This window comes from Cnephaeus nilssonii, assembly GCF_951640355.1.
Source record: "Cnephaeus nilssonii genome assembly, chromosome: X".
NCBI lineage: Eukaryota > Metazoa > Chordata > Mammalia > Chiroptera > Vespertilionidae > Cnephaeus > Cnephaeus nilssonii.
Genome location: NC_137071.1, coordinates 75,476,153 through 75,493,161, shown reverse-complemented (window position 1 = coordinate 75,493,161; position 17,009 = coordinate 75,476,153). Strand labels below are relative to the sequence as shown.

Genomic DNA, 17,009 nt, shown 5'->3' with positions numbered 1-17,009 from the left:
ACGGTCAATTTGCATATTTGTCTATTATAAGGTAAGATATATTTTATTGATTTTTTTACCAAGAGGAAGGGAGAGGGAGAGAGAGTTAGAAACACTGATGAGAGAGAAACATCAATCAGCTGCCTCCTGCAATGTTTCTATCCCTCTCCCTTCTTCTCTCTCTAAAATTCAATTAACTGCAACCAAGGTACATGCCCTTGACCGGAATTGAACCTGGAACCCTTGAATCCGCAGGCCAACGCTCTATCCACTGAGCCAAACTGGTTAGAGCTATATACATGTCTTTTAAGAAATGAAGTTTAAGACTGATTTTAAGTACAGGCAAAAGATGTAGAAGTTTATTAGAACTGTTGGCTCCATGGCTTAAAGCAGACCTTGAGGAATTCTTTTAATGAATAGGCAAGACTAATTTTAATTAGCATAGCAATTGTTTGTAAATGGAACTTGAGGGAACCAACACTTAATTTGTTCACCAATATTTTATTAAACCTCCCCTCCGTGATCTTATAGACTCTTTATATTTGCATTATGAATGAGCAATGAAAAATTTGCTAGGAGAAGGGTTATGCATGACAATTTTAATGTCTTGAATATTAATATTGACTGCCCCTTCTCCCTCTGTGGCAGAGTTGGCGGTTTTAAATAAGAAGCTGAGGGAAGGGTCAGTGTTTGTCTGTTGTGGGCAAGAGAATGGCCTTCAGTGTTTGCCTGGTACAAATCTATAGGTATATCTCACCAAGGACAGTCAATAGACTTAAACAGATTCCAAATGAGGTCTGTCAAAAGAACTCATTCCAAAAATTGGGAAGACATGTGAACTTGAGGGTCTTGGCTTCAAACCCTTGTAATATGGGCATAATGGACACTTAAGATTAACCCCAAGCTTCCATCTTAGGGAGAGGCTCCATCCGAGGGCAGGGTGAGCAGGCCATTTCCATTTGTTGCTGTTCTTGCACAGGCCACTGCTAAGAAATCTTTATAGGTAACATCTGCTACAGAGATGACTGCCTGGCACTGGACACTGATGTTTTGGAAGTGACATCCTGGCACCTGGACACTAGGGGCATTCTTATCTGAAAGAAATTGCATTAGGGGTAACTCCCAAGAGCTTCTGATGTCAGGATTCTTCTGCATGGCCTCCAGCTTCTGGGTGGGAAGAACTTGATTGTCCCATTTGATGGAATGGAAGTAAAGGAGCATTCTGGGGGAAAATCATTCCTGACTCATTGGGATCACCAAATGTTTACCTGTTACCATTTACAGGTATCACCTTGCCTTGTGTTATTCCTGGGCCATATGGCCCATCAGGATTCCCAGGAGCTCCCGGATTCCCAGGTATGGAATGAGACCAGAGAAAGCCATGAGCACACTTGCCAGGGTCATGAGCCAAAGGAAGCAGAGTGTGGCCCGGTAGCATTTGGGGGTCCACATTTCTCCTGAGAGGGCAGCCTTGAAGATTGAGAAAATAGAATGGCTGCTGGAGAGTCTCTCATCAATGTTTCTATCCCTCTCCCTTCTTCTCTCTCTAAAATTCAATTAAAAAATATATAAAAGAGATGCCCTCCAAGATTCTAGGATTCTTGACTGAACACCACAAATCCTACCTATCCACACTAACTCACCTTTCCCCTCACCATTTGGGTTTTCAGGCCCTAAAGGGGCCCCTGGCCTCCCTGGGACTCCAGGCCAGCCTGGACTGCATGGAAATAAAGGAGAGTCCGGAAATCCAGGATCACTTCACCTCCCTGAATTGCCAGGTAAGGAAAGAAGCTTCTCCTCCCTGCTTCTCCTTTTGTGTGAGTGTGTGCATTTGGATTGTAATAGCCATCTACCAGTTGCAGGAAGTTAGGTTTGTGCTCTGGTATAATAGCCATCTACCAGTTGCAGGAAGTTAGGTTACAGCTGCAACATGACAGCATATGAGGGCAATAAGGGCCATTTGAGATCAGCTAGGACAATCCCTTCACTTTCAGATGAGGAAACTGGGGAACAAGTGAAAAGTGAATTGCCTGTGATTACAAAGCCACTAGTGACAGAGCTAGGACTCTATCAGCTTATCTGGCTATCAGACCTATGGCAGTTTCCTGGATCAACTCCTTAAAGGTCAGAGAGATTCAAATGAGTCAGAGGGAAGTTTTCCATTTCTATCCCTCCACTCACACCCTGATATTTCAAACTGAGTGTCATTGTTCTATACTGCACCAGTGGTTCTCAAACCTGGGCCAGCAGCATCAGCATCACCTGGAAACTTGTTACTAATGCAGATTCTTGGCCCCTTGGCAGAGCTACTGATCAGAAGCTCTGAGGTGGGCCCAGCAATCTGAGTTTTACCAAGTAACTCTGTCCCAGGGGACTTGGTTTAAGACCCATTTCTGTTCTACAGAGATCATCTTGGGCTATGTGCCCTGAGTTTTATCGGTGCCTCAGTTCCTTCCATGACCCAGAAAAGAGGGAAGCATGACAGCAAGAGTTTGACAACTTCAGTAGAGACTGGGCCTTTGACATGAGGTTATGGATGTAACCCGTCACTTCAGCTACTGTAGGAGCCCCAGAGTTTCTGGGTTTTGCCCAAGGCCTGGCCTCAATGAGTTAGAACCTCCTTGAGGTCATATGGTGCAGTCCCTGTCTCTAGGCAAGTCCTCCCAGGACCAGAGACTCCTGATCTTCAAGAGAAATATGAGACACACTATTATTATTTTTAAATGTCTCTTTTTTATTATTTACTAGAGGCCTGGTGCACAAAATTCATGCATGGGGGGGAGGTCCCCTCAGCCCAGCCTGCACCCTCTCCAATCCAGGGCCCCTCAGGGGATGTCTGACTGCCAGTTTAGGCCTGATCCCAGGGATTGCGCCTAAACTGGCAGTCGGACATACCTCTCACAATCCGGGACCGCTGGCTCCTAACTGCTCACCTTCCTGCCTGCCTGACCGCCCCTAACTGCCCCCCTGCCAGCCTGATCACCCCTAACTGCCCCCCTGCTGGCCTGGTCGCCCCTTATTGCCCCCCCCACCAGCCTGGTCGCCCTCAACTGCCCCCCTGCTGACCTGGTCGCCCCCAACTGCCCCCCTGATGGCCTGGTCACCCCCAACTGACCCCCTGCTGGCCTGGTCGCCCCATGCAGCCTGCTGTTCAGTCATTTGGTCATCCCTCACTAACCCCCCTGACAGACTGGTTGCCCCACACAGCCTACTGTTCAGACGTTTGGTCATCCCTCACTAACCCCCCTGCCAGCCTTGTTGCCCCACACAGCCTCTGTTCAGTCATCCGTCCGGTTGTTTCGGTCGTGACAGCCCCTGGCTTTTTATATATTAGGATACTAATAAAAAGGTAATATGCTAATTAGACTGGATGTCTTCTGGTTGTCCTTCCTGACAAAGCTGAGCCTGGGAGAAGCTGCGCGCCCGTGGTCCCAGGCAGCTACTGCCCGGGAGAAGCCACCCGCCCTCGGTCCTGGGCGAAGCCAGTCCGGGTCTCGGGTGCCTGTGGCTGGCCAGAGGGAGGGAAGCCCGGATCCTGGGTTCCTGCAGCTGGCAGGAGGAGGGAAGCCTGGGTCCCAGGTGCAGGGCTGAGGCAGAGGTGGTTAGGGGCGATCAGGCAGGCAGGCAGGTGAGCAGTTAGGAGCTAGCAGTCCTGGATTGAGAGAGGCATATCCAACTGCTGGTTTAGGCCTGATCCCTGTGGTCCAGCAGTCAGACATACCCTGAGGGGTCCCGGATTGGAGAGGGTGCAGGCCGGGCTGAGGGACACCCCCTCCAGTGCACGAATTTAGTGCACCGGGCCTCTAGTTAAGGTATAATTGACATATAGCATTATATTAATTTCAAGTGTATAACGTAATAATTCAATATTTGTATATGTTGTGAAATGATCACCATAATAAGTCTAGTTACTATCCTTCACCATACATATTACATATTTTTTGTTTTTGTGATGAAACCTTTAATATTTACTCTAAACAACTTTCAAACATGCAATACAGTATTATTAACGATTGTCACCATGCTATCCATTACATCCTCATGACTTATTTTATAACTGGAAGTTTGTACCGTTTGACCCCCTTCACCCATTTCCCATATCCCTTACCCCATATTTCTGGCAACCACCAATCTGATCTCTGTATCTATAAGCTTGGGGTTTTTGTCTGTTTTAACTTGATTTATTTGTCGGCTTTGTGTGTTTTTTAGATTCATGACACACACTATTGATATATTCGCTTTCATAGTAGAAAAAATCTGTTTCAGATACCTCTACCCAGATCTATAGCTTCTAAATCTCCATGCCCTTTTATTTTTGCCTCTTTACATTTAGGATTTCCTGGACCTCGTGGGAATAAGGGCTTGCCTGGGTTTCCTGGGCTCCCTGGAAAAGATGGCTTGCCTGGCAAAGTTGGCATTCCAGGTTTACCAGGTTCCAAGGGAGTCCCTGGTGACATCTTTGGTGCTGAAATTGGTGTTCCGGGAGAGCAAGGCTTACAGGGATTGCCAGGGGACAGAGGATTTCCTGGAGACTCTGGCCTTCCAGGACCCAAGGGTGACTCTTATTGCCTCACTTATTTAACAATTAACAGAAAGCCTTTCTGTAACCAGTATACTTATATGAACAGTTGCATGAATCTGGGGCGATGGGTTAATGAGGGGATTAAAATGAAAAGTCACTTTATTCTGTCCCTCTCTTTGGGGAATGTTTTTATTAAATTGCCTGAATTTATTCTCCTGTCTTAGTAATTCCAGAAGTAACCGTAATCAATAGTCAGGTCTCTTGCAAAGCCTTTTATTAACTGCTGGGAATAGCAATAATGCTGGAGTTGAGACTACAGTGGCACCTGGGATACATATGGGACCAGCTTTTCCACTGGCAGTTGGTTTGGTAACGTGGTCCTGCCATCATTGAAACAGGCTATGCTCATCTACCCCTTCCTTTCATTAGGTTTGTCTGGAAAGTCGGGCTCGCTAGGTCCCAAAGGTGAGCAGGGCAGCCCTGGAACACCAGGCCACGTGGGACAGCCAGGTATCCCCGGGACTGTTGGTTTACCCAGCATCAAGGGCAAACCTGGGCTACCAGGAGTACCAGGCTTTCCAGGCACTTCAGGTAGGTCCTTTGGAGATGAAGACCCAGCTTGCCAGACTTAAGCTAGGCCCTGGCTCCTGGTGCCCTGAAGGTCAATAGCAGCAGTGTGACATGGACAGAGTTGAGAAGGAGACCACTTTCCTAACCTCTCAAGTTTCAAATCTCAAGTTGCCATTAAATGCCAAGCAGAACAGATTTCTGCAGTTTAGGTTCCAAAATATTGCCACAAATCCCACCCTGGCTCTCCCCATGACCTCCCACTCCCTTATCATGCTTCAGTCTCCCTCCTGCCTTCCCCTTGCTGTGAAGTGGTGTCTAGCCATCTCCACTGCCTTCACTGGGGACCTGGGGGTCATTGGGTTGGGGGAGAAGCTCAAGCATAGTGTGACTGCATTGTGGCCTCCCTCTCAGGGGAGCATGTACCTGAAGACCATGACCACAGTGTCTTTCACTGGGCAGTAGGGTCTGACACTGCTGGTTCCAGCCTAGTGTTTGCAGCTTGTTTTCTTCTTGCACCACCCTCCCTACCCTACCTCAGTGACTAGATCATCTCTCCTTACTCCTGTCCAAGTGAAGTCGAATTACAGCACCACTAATATGCTTTTTATCCTGGTTTCTGGGGTCTTCACATAGGTTGTCCGGGTGAGAAAATGACACTTAGGCTCACAGACTAACATCCCCACCAACTTTGCTTTGTACTCAAGGAATTATCTTAGTATACACTATAACCTGGCAAAGCCAGGGGTCCCTGAACTCATGCTGTGGGATTGGACCCCATTGAATTTCCTTCTCTTGTTGTGGAATCCCCTTCACAGCCTCTCATTAGAATCTTGGGGCTTTCAGCGACTTGATGCTTTTCAATCCATAGAAAGCCAAGTCAGCCATTCATTTAGGTCCTCAGAGGTCCAAATACCTCTGTCAACACTGGTTTAATCCTTTGGTTTTTTAATTTCCTTGCTTTGTACCTGAACATTCCACTTTGGCAGAGGCTCAGGAGGTTAATTCCATTGGTCAACATAATGCATGGTGAAAGAAGTCTCAGAATACCTAGGAGACCAAATGGGCCTTGGGGTTTTCTACAGTACTTGGCACTAGGAGGTCTTTCAACCTTAATGCCAAGTAACTGGTTGATTTAACTGCTTGCATGAGGGATTAAAAGGGCATCCCTGAATCCATGGCTCCCTGGGAGGCTAACACAATGGATCAGCTTTAACCTCTACTTCACCGATGGGCTCAGGAAACAGCCATTGTGGAGTGGTTCAGACTGGAAGTTCCAGGAAATTAGAGTCCATTTGCCACCCTGGCTTTAGAGAGCTCCATTCAGAGACTAAAGTTTAAACCACATTCATAAAGGGTGAAGAAGTTATAATCAAAAGGGGTTTGTGTGCCCTGCCAGCTACAGTGCCATGCTGGAACTAATAGCCATTGGTGTGACACTCTGGGTGGTAGGTGCTAATGTTTTGGCCAACTAAGACCTCTGCCTGTTAGCAGCCTACATAATCCATTCTTAAAGGGCCACTTACTAAAAATAATCAGAAGCCATGAGAATAGGCAGTGGTCCAGATCTGAACAGAGTCTTACTTCATAGCTGTCCTGTGTTCTCTCCTGTGTGATTCAGGACATCCTGGAAAGAAAGGTCCAAAAGGTGAAACAGGTCCCCCTGCATCAACTGGAAAGAGAGGTCTGCCTGGGATGAAAGGCCTTCCTGGATCTACAGGGTTAATTGGCTTCCTGGGGAACTCAGGGTTGCCAGGGGATACTGGACTGCCAGGCCTGCCAGGTTGGAAGGGTAAGCGAAGTGATCAGAAAGGCACTAGTGGGTGCCACAAAGGAGCATCCATGCTGCCCAGATTGCCCTTCCCCTCTGCCTAGGAAAGGGGGATGAGGAGGGAGGTGGGCAGGGCTTTTAGTGACAAGATAGTTGGACAAGGCCAGTGCTAAGAGTCACACTCACTGCCTGCTGGGTGGGACACTGGCCTGAATAGCATGGTGTCAGCAAAGCCCAAGACAGTCGTAGCCACATTGGGTTTACTCATTGTTTACTCATCTGTGGTAGGATCACCCCTACCACAGAGCCTGGTAGTTTTCATTTTCTGTTCTCATATCCTGCTAGACACCAGAGGTTGGGTGAGAGGCATTTCCATTTTATACAGGGGGAAGTGAGTGGTCTAATGTCACACAACTGGTTAGTAACAGTGCCAGACTAGAGCTAATCTTCCTGCCTCCTGGCCCTGGGCTTTTTTGTGTGTGTGCCACACATGAGCTTTATTTTGGCAAATCATAAAACAGGTGTCTACCTCGTCTTTCCATTTTGTTGCTTAGTGTCATGTCCCTATTCAGGGAAATGGTATAATGTGTAATGACTAAGAGTTGAAGCTTTGAAGTTAAAGAAACCTGGGTTTGAATCTCTTTTCTTCAACTTCCTAGCTGTGTGACTTTGGGTAAGTTAGTTAACCTCTCTGAGCTTCCATTTCCTTGTATGCACTAAAACAGGGATAATAATAGAAGTTCTTGTTTCTTAACAGGTGAGAAGGGGTCTGTTGGACTGATAGGTTTTCCAGGGATGCCAGGTCTCCCCGGGATTTCTGGTGCAAGTGGATTAAAGGGAATTCCTGGGTTGGCTGGAAAAATGGGACCATCTGGAAGGGCTGGTAGCCCTGGTGAAAAAGGTGAGAAGGGGAATTGAATTCTGGAATTGCCATTCATGCTTCCCAAGGTACATTTTGTTTGTCAACTTTGTCATCCAGGTGGCTTGTACCAATCCTATGTTAGATAATAAGATTTAAGGCTTCTGAATTAAATCCTTTTAAACCAAAAGACCTAATTTCTTCTGTTACCACTGCATGTTAGAGGCCTTGTCATACATTCCCAGATGCTCAACAGAAGATGGTTTTGAGTACAGTCTAAAGTTGCTTGTGGAGCTTGGGCTTATGAAAGGATAGAGCATGCACATAAATGCAAAGTTGGGAAAACAGGGGCACAAAGAAGCTGGAAGGGCCCAGAAAGGGTGCTTGGGTGTGGTGGAGGGAAGAGCTGATATGAAAAGTCAGCTCATGCCTAACCCCTTGTCTGAGCTTCCTCTCGTGAGGATCTCATGATCTCCATCCCTGCAGGAGACAGAGGCGATCCGGGGCCAGTTGGAATTCCCAGTCTAAGACCTCCAATGCTGAACCTCCAATTCAAAGGAGACAAAGGCTCTCGGGGCTCAGCTGGATTGGATGGATTTTCTGGACCCAGAGGTGCTGGGGCAGGGATTGGGCAGGAGAAATGCCCCAGGAAGGTTTTAGAATCAAACTCAAATCCCTTACTGAGAAAAGGCCCTGCACTACAAGACTCCCCAGAGTGTCAGTGTGGGTGCTGGCAGGGGATCCTAAGAGGATACCTTCCATGAGCCTGAGGGGCACCTGGACTTTGAGACTGCCAATTTTCACTGTCACTGTTTAACTGAGTTTTTGAACCACAGACTGTTGTACCCCTGGAGGAGCCTTGCAGATGGTAGGACATGGGCACTGAATAGCTTTCCCAGTACTGGAGCAGGGCTGGACCTTACTGGTGCTTCATAAGGCTGAAGACACCACCCCACCCCCACCTCTACCTCCATGCTAACTGTCCCCAAGCTGTACTTTGCCTGTCTGCAACCCAAGGCACCTGCACCTTTCTCTTGCCCAGAGTCTCATTCCAAGCCATTTTCTTTTTTCCCAGGTGAGAAAGGAAAGGCTGGTCTCCATGGGCCACCAGGCTTGCCTGGAGCTCCTGGATTCCCCAATACCATCAAAGGACTTATTGGGAAACCAGGCTCCCCTGGCTCCACAGGACTGCGGGGATTACCTGGCCAGAAAGGCTTACCTGGAATCTCGGGCTTCCCAGGAATGCCAGGAGAAAGTGTATGTGTGCACAGATTTTTGTCTCACCACCAGGAAAGGTCCTCTACAGCAAGAGGATCTGTCTCCTTTGCCTACCATTTTGATCCTGACCCCCTTCCCAGGTCACCCTAGACAAAGCCCTCTCTTTGAGTTTCATAGGTCTTCCATCCTTTCCTGAACACCCTCTCCTTTGGGCCTTTGTTCATGCTATCTCCCCCACATGGCTGACTTCCTCCTCTGCAATTGCCTAATACCTGCCCATCCTTCAGGCTCCATCCCAGGTGCCCGCTCCTCCAGAAGTCCCTGGGCTTCAACCATGCTGGCACACTATACTTCTCATTACTTATTGGCCCTGTGTGGGTTTGATTTTATGTGAGATTGTTGGGACTTGAGAACAAGAACTGTATCACATGCTTTTTAGTCTGCACCCCACTGCTCGCATCCATTGAGTTTGGTATATCATAAGAATTTGGTACAGACTTCATGATGTTTTGATTTCAGAAAGGTCTTTGTTGCCTCCACAAGAGACAACTACTGGCAAATAATAAAATCCAGTTTCTTTGGGTTCTTAAAAGGCAGAGTTGTAGAGTAGGCTTAACAATGAGACTTGGGTTTAAATCTTAGTTCCATCATTCATTAGCTCTGTGATTTTATGCATATTGCTTAACTTGCCCAAGCCTCACTTTTCTCATCTGTAAGAAATGGGAATTATCATACCTCCTTCAGAAAGAAGTGAAGATCAAGTGAGATGGTACACGTAAAGCACTTAGCATTGCATCTGGGGTGCATGACAGACTATGAATAAATAGTAGCAATAATAGTAGTAGTATTGAAGGGACTAAAATTTAGTCACTAAATGAACTGAATCACAGAACATCCATGCTCCATGCAGGCAAAGTCCTTGTCCTTTAAAAGTGTCAGCCTATCTGGTAGAGAGAACACACACACACACACACACACACACACACACACACACACACACACACACACACACCTGAAGCAATTTCAAAACAAATAGTTCTCAACTGGGTGGTCCTGAATACTCACACACTTGGAGGGATGGAATCAAAGTGGAAAGCATTCTGGGAGGAGTCAGAGCATAAGCAAAGGCTAGAATTAGTAGACATGCAATGTACAGGAAAAAGCCAGGCAAATGGAGGGGATGTCCTAAGCAGTAGTTTGGTGACCACAGTGACACAGTACATAACTCATACTCCACCCAAAGCACTAGGTAGCACATTTCTTTACTGGGTACATCTCAAAATGAATCAAAACCATACCAGATACCAGGAGAATAGTATTGGTGGCAGCTGACATGCCACTTCCCAGATTCAGAGAGTGTGTTGGACATTAGCTAATGAAGCAGTTTTTCCTGTGAACCTACACACATACAGCTTGTTACCTGGTGACAGAAAAACGTTATGTTCCCTGATGAACCTGTGGCACATGGCTAGCCTTGCATAGTGAAGCAATACTTTTTCTTGTGCATAATGTCTCCAGAGGTTTGTCATGGGCAGTGGTAGCCAACTGTCTGCATAGCACACCTAGTGCCAGGCCTGACTGTCACGTTCTGTATTTTCTAAGAGACTTGCTAGAACACCTTGATTTGCCAAGATTCCAACTTTAATAGGCATTAGGAAGTTATGAATGATAAGACCCGGATTAATCACAGATCAAATCCCTCCCCTAAAAAATACCCCAAGGATGAATTTCAATCCATTGCTCATCATCTTCCCCTCTGCAGGATGTCACACCCCTCTTCCACCAGTCCACTCCTGCCACAGAGTACATGATAGACACCTCTGGCAGTGGCTCAGGGAGGGGAGTGGGTGTAAGAATGGAAGGCCCTGAGTTATGGGCAAAAATAATGATCCCCATATTGCTTTTAAGGGTTTGCAGGGTCTCAGTGGAGCTCCTGGGCTCCCAGGAGTATCTGGCCTCCCAGGTTCAAAAGGTAAGGAGTACTTTCTCTTTTAATGTGTTTTTATTCCAGAGCAAGGTGAATTTCTAGTAGTCCTAGGGCTCTCTTGGTTGGGGGAGGGGTAAGATTCTGTGTTTAGGAGAAAGTGAGTTGATTTACATTTCCCCTTTGGCCAACCCCCCCTTTTCAGTCTTTGTTCCTCAAAGACATGTGACAAACAGTGTGTTCAACCTTCCTGCCTTCCAGATTCAGCAGCAGAGGGGAACCTAGGCTCTAAAGTGTCTCTTTCCCTACTGAACCCAAGCCACTGAGCAGGAAAATTCCCATTCTTGCTGTCATCACTGTTCCATTTTGGTGATGTTTTAGGGCCCTTTCCATTATCTTCTCTGCCCAAACTGGGTCTTGTGATGTATTTTCCAATGGATATATGCTGTGTGTAGCATCATTTCATGCCAATAGCCTGGTAACATCTCAGCCCTTTGTTGATGATTGGTCACTTTTAACCCAATGGGTAATTTTGTTAAGGAGCTCTTCTGGCTATACTGAATCTGGAAAGATTTTTGCCTTAAAAAGATCTCCTTTTGAAAAAATGAGCTATAACTTCTCCTGAACATTTGAACAATGTTTTGATATCCCCAGGAGATCAAGGCCAGACACTTGGACTACCTGGTAGCCCAGGACCTAAGGGACAACCTGGGAAACCCGGCTCGAAAGGTAAGGTTATTGTGTTTTTGTCTCACGTGTCTCACAGACTCCTAAAAACTTAGGAGTGAAAGGAATTTTGGAGGTCAACCCCAAGTTCTACAACTTCGATCCAGTGCAGAAAAATTCCTACCTGACATATGTCCACTCAAAGGCAGCACACAGTTTTCCCCAAGCAAACCAGCCTACTCTTTTTTTAAAAAAATATATATTTTATTGATTTTTTCACAGAGAGGAAGGGAGAGGGATAGAGAGTCAGAAACATCGATGAGAGAGAAACATCGATCAGCTGCCTCCTGCACACCCCTCACTGGGGATGTGCCCGCAACCAAGGTACATGCCCTTGACCGGAATCGAACCTGGGACCCTTCAGTCCGCAGGCCGTCGCTCCATCCACTGAGCCAAACCGGTTTCGGCCAGCCTACTCTTTTTTCAAGATTTGTAGCCTTATATGGGATAAGTCTAAGATCTGTAGAATAATGGTATCCACCCCTTTAGTTTATAGTTATCTAAACTGCTTCTTGAACATTTCCACCTGTTGATCTTACTTCTGGGGGCACTCAGAACAAGTTTACTTACTTTTCAATTGGGCATCATTTTTCAAATGTGAATACAGCTGCTATGATCCTTTTCAGAGTTTCTTCACTGGATCTAGCCATCTTGACAGTTCAAGTGGCTTCAACTTCCTCCTCTCCCTCTGTAAAGTAGGGACGCACTGCCCAAAATTTGACCTGATCACTCAGCATTTTTCTTGATTTGTAGGTATTAAAGGAAAATCTGGACTAGTTGGTGACATGGGTGTTCCTGGAATTAAAGGTGAAGATGGGAAAGTTGGTATTTCTGGAGATGTTGGCCTTCCTGGCTCCCCAGGTACCATGCCACATGACAACTTTATTATGAAAAAAAAATAGGATTACCTTCAAGGCATGACCCATTCTGAACTTCTGCCTTGGTTTCACTTTTAGGACTCCCTGGGATTGCAGGCATAAAAGGAAATCCAGGGCTTCCAGGTTCTCCAGGCCACCCAGGGTCACCTGGGCCCTTGGGACCACCTGGCCTAATAGGAACTAAAGGTATGTGTATTTTGGAGAAGCCAGTGGAGTAAGGTGTCCTTCCCTCAAAAAAGGACAGCAACTACTTTTTATTAGGAGACACTAGCTCAGGTTAAGCCCTGTTCAGAAGAGCCATTTACTGGGCCACGTGAGGGATAATGGGAAAGTAAGATGAAGAGGAAGAAAGGAGGACAAGTATAAATGGGAACATAAGAACATAGAATTCATGGAGAAAAGAATTATCAGGGAAGGTCAATGCCATGGCATATAAGTCTTTCCCTGACTTAGAGATTGGGCAGTGAGTCTCTGGGAGTTGGCAATTCAAGGTATTGGCATTGCTACTCTTAATTCTTCTTAAAGAAACCTAATTATCTATCATCCTGTTCTTAAAGCTATACAGGTTTCTAATAAGAGTCAGGAAAACTTAGGGTGGAGTGTATAGGTGAAGAGTGGTCTAGTCTTGCTTAGGGCATTAAGCAATGCCTCAAGAAAGACCATGACCTTTAAAATGAGGACTTTGCAGCCTGGCTGGTGTGGCTGAGTTGGTTGAGCATTGTCCCATGCACCAGGAGGTCGCAACTTTGATTCCTTGTCAGGGCACATGCCCGGGTTGCAGGCTTGACCCCTAGAAGGAGGCGTATAGGAGGCAGCCAATCAATGTTTCTCTCTCATCCATGTTTCTATCTCTTTCCCTCTCACACTCTTTTTAAATGAGGACTTTGCAATGCCCTTGGGGACAAGACCTTTTGCTGGCCCTTCATGATTTAGAGTTGCTAAAGCCATTTCTGATATTCTTTCCCCTTAGGTTACCCTGGAATTCTTGGTTTACATGGACTAAATGGGCTTCCAGGAACCAAGGGTACCCATGGAACTCCAGGTAAGGAAGACCCTCAAGGGCAAGAAAGAGAGCATCAGCTCTAATAGAAGTCTGGCAGGGGCTGGCCATGAGTTCTTGACTGTGGTGTATCCCATATGCTTGGACTCCTAGATCTTTTTGCTAGTCCCCAATTTGGACTTCCTTGATATGTGGAGGAAAGAGGATAGGGTTTGTCCCTCTACTTGAATGAGCTCTCCTTCCTCTTATTTCAGGCAGGCCCCTAATAACACACACACACACACACACACACACACACACACACACACACACACTCACTGAGTTCTGTTCTCCTCTCCTCCTAGGACCTAGTATAACTGGTGTGCCAGGTCCAGCTGGATTGCCTGGTCCCAAAGGAGAAAAAGGTTCTCCAGGAATTGGCACTGGAGCCTCAGGCAAGCCAGGCATGAAAGGACAAAAAGGTGGCCAAGGTAAGTGGCCCCAAATCAGGCCTTGTAGAAGCTAAGGCCTGGTTGGGGAGCCAGGGTTGGGTTTTGTCAGGGCCATGCAGCTCACAGGGTTGAGCTGTGCATGTCTTCACATCTCTGGGAATCTCAGAACCCAGTGGAACAGACTGCTGAGGAAAAGAAGGTAGGCATGCCTAGGGCTATCCTGGGAAGTGATTTGAGGGAGGAGTTGATGGAGTGCTCTCTAGCCTCCAGATACCTTCCCTTATTTAAACTAAGGGTCTCTCTTGCACACTTGACCCAGAGCCTGGATTTAATGGTCCTGAGGGACATGGTTGCCCACTTAGTGGTTTGTCAGAAATTCCTCAATATCCAGTGTGGATGGCAATCCCAGGGCCCTAGGAAGACAGTGTGGCTGCTGGAGGGAGTCCAAGACTAAGAGGATAAATGTCTCTCTATGACAAGCACTCAACAGGCACACAATTAGGATTTGTTGGGTTTACTAAAAAGCAGATTTTGCCCTAATCTCGGCCCCTGACTCGCACACTGTCTGAAGTTCCATTCTGAGCCTCCCTTTCCTCACCTCTCAAATAGTGAGAGTGAATTTTGATTATTGTACTCTCCTTAGGAATGTTCTGAAGACCCATATATATCCCACTCAGTACAAAACAGGAAATGGCTAAGAGTATGGGCTCTGTTGTCACATCGATGAATTAAAATTCCAGCTCTACCTCTTACTAGCTATATGAACTTGAACAAGGAAGTTACTTGCCCCTTGGTTCCAAATGGACCCCCAGTTTTCCTTTTCTATAAAATGAACATAATAAGGGAATCTACAGCAGAGGTTTGATGAGGAATCAATGAGGAGTAAGGTAATGTATACAAAAGCACTTAGCACAACATCTGGCATTTAGTCATTGCTCAAGAAATGTTGGCCATTATATCATTACATGTTAACTGAGGGAAAATATTTGCAAAATGTTCTGTTCCTCATAGTTCTGGGGTCCAAGGTCCCATATTTTACTTACTTATGTGCATGTTTGTATAATGTATATGTTTGTATAATGTGCGTATGTTTTCCAGGATCTATATTCATTCATAGATTAATTCATTTCCTGCTTTATTTTATATTGGTGCATCTGCTGTTCCTGTTTATTCTTTCCTTTGGTCTGGACCAACCTGTTCTTTTCTAAAAGCCAGGAGGTTCCCCTAAAATGAGGGCTTAAACAGGGTCTGGGCCTATAGGGAGATTGTCTGACTTCTTTCACAGGAGATAGAGAAGAGGGAACCTGGATAGAAGCACAGGGGCATTGCCTTTTCTGTTTTCAAATATGGACTATGAATGCCTGGTCATTAAGTTATTAATTTCCTTTAGCTATCTGAGGTAATAAAATCACAATTAGCACATGACAAGATGTATACATTTCAGTAACATAATGTTGGGGCGAGGGAGGGTAAGTACCAGAGGAAAGCATTTGGTATAATTCCATTGCTAAATGTTCATAACTAAGCAAAAACAACCAAAATATTGTTTAGGATACAAATAAGCATGGTCAAACAGTGATGAAAAAGGAACAATGAACACAAAATTCAGGAGTGAATGCCTCTAATTGGGAGGGAAGTTGGTGGGATCTTTGAAGGAAAAGTAATGCTATCTTCTTTTTCTTAAATAATTGGGGAGTTGGAACAGATGTTCATTGTATCTGGATTATTTTTTACAGATTATTTATAAATTTTCATCTGCTTTTCTCAATATCTAATTAAAACAATTTGTTTTAAAAGCAAATATTATAATTCCCCCACCCATAGGAACTTATCTCTGATTTGATCATAGAAATCCATGTAAAATGAGGGTTTACCCCTAAGGAAACTTGTTAAAGCAACCCTGGAACCTATAATAATATAAATAACTTCAAATTACATCATTCATTTTTATATTTGTACTAAATATTTAGAAGCTGAATTTGTATGTTTAGGCTTTTTTAATGCTCTGACACTGGAATGAGTTGGGAAAATATGCCATCTTGAGTTTTCATATGCTCATATAAGTGGTTGTTTTTTCTACTCCTTGAGGTTAATAGTATTTTATTTCAGATTTAATGGTAAATTCATATAATTATAAAATGAAGAAACAGTTAAAAAGAGGAGGTGGCTCCAAAAACTGAAATGGGAATTTTTATAATCAGTGTGCTGCCCACACTTAGTCTACTATATATGTTGTCTCATTTACTGGTTTTGCACATTTTCAGCAATTTTTTCAGGAAAAAAAAGTATTTCTTCCTTTTCAGATATTTACTTTTGTGAAAATGAAAATAACTTCAAAGGTTTATCAAGAAACAGTTGACAATATTAAAAGTAGTGCCATGTGGCTATGCAACTAGTTGTTCTTTATATTTTTATTTTGTTTCTTTTACAGACTTGTAATAATTGGAGACTTTTCTTGAAATTTATTTTTCTTTCTCTATATTTCCTCAGCATTCAATTAATTAATGAACTTACTAAAAACACCTGAATTAACCAGTCTGCTATCTTTATTTACAAGTTTTTATGGGTGTACTTTTACTATTCCTTACCTAAATATGTGAAATTCGGCATTAATATAGTCAGCTTGTCAAAAAATAAAATGCAACTAATATTTTTGAATTTTCTTGTCATAAACAAAAAATAATCTCAACCACCAGGATATCTTATCAACCAGTTTAAATCTACTTCTCTTTATTGAATATCTTCTAGAATACACCAAAGTAATAAGCTAAAAGTTTCTTCCATGCTAAAAGTATGTGAACTTCTACATTTGTATGTATGACTTTGATGTGTTTTTCCATCAAGAGTACCATCTATATATTCAATGTGTGTATATTAAATCTGTCACCAGTTAAACTTTTTTGTTTTGAACATATTATAATAGAGATCATTTTACAAACAGAAAACTTGTAAGGCAATATTAAAATGTAGCAAACAAGTATTCTCTATCTACTCTAATAAATAACTATTCTCTTTGGCCAAAAAAGGGAGAAAGGGATTTAGTAGAGAAATTTGTTCTCTAAGCTCAATTAAGCAAGCATTCAGTTAATATGAATTACCTACAAAAGTGTTTTTCGGTTTGCCCTAGAAGCTCT

General features: G+C 44.5%; 1 protein-coding gene across 1 annotated transcript in view; it reads left to right on the top strand.

The window, feature by feature from the left end:
- COL4A6 (collagen type IV alpha 6 chain) overlaps positions 1–17,009 on the top strand; it is a 462,181-nt gene that overhangs the window by 433,288 nt on the left and 11,884 nt on the right. The window contains exons 25-38 of the mRNA XM_079764920.1: positions 1,264–1,335; positions 1,650–1,757; positions 4,313–4,534; positions 4,931–5,092; positions 6,690–6,860; positions 7,597–7,740; positions 8,185–8,310; positions 8,774–8,955; positions 10,825–10,888; positions 11,495–11,569; positions 12,320–12,427; positions 12,523–12,630; positions 13,415–13,486; positions 13,789–13,914. Coding sequence (XP_079621046.1) covers positions 1,264–1,335; positions 1,650–1,757; positions 4,313–4,534; positions 4,931–5,092; positions 6,690–6,860; positions 7,597–7,740; positions 8,185–8,310; positions 8,774–8,955; positions 10,825–10,888; positions 11,495–11,569; positions 12,320–12,427; positions 12,523–12,630; positions 13,415–13,486; positions 13,789–13,914 — 1,740 coding nt within the window. The remainder of the gene's footprint in view (positions 1–1,263; positions 1,336–1,649; positions 1,758–4,312; positions 4,535–4,930; positions 5,093–6,689; positions 6,861–7,596; positions 7,741–8,184; positions 8,311–8,773; positions 8,956–10,824; positions 10,889–11,494; positions 11,570–12,319; positions 12,428–12,522; positions 12,631–13,414; positions 13,487–13,788; positions 13,915–17,009) is intronic.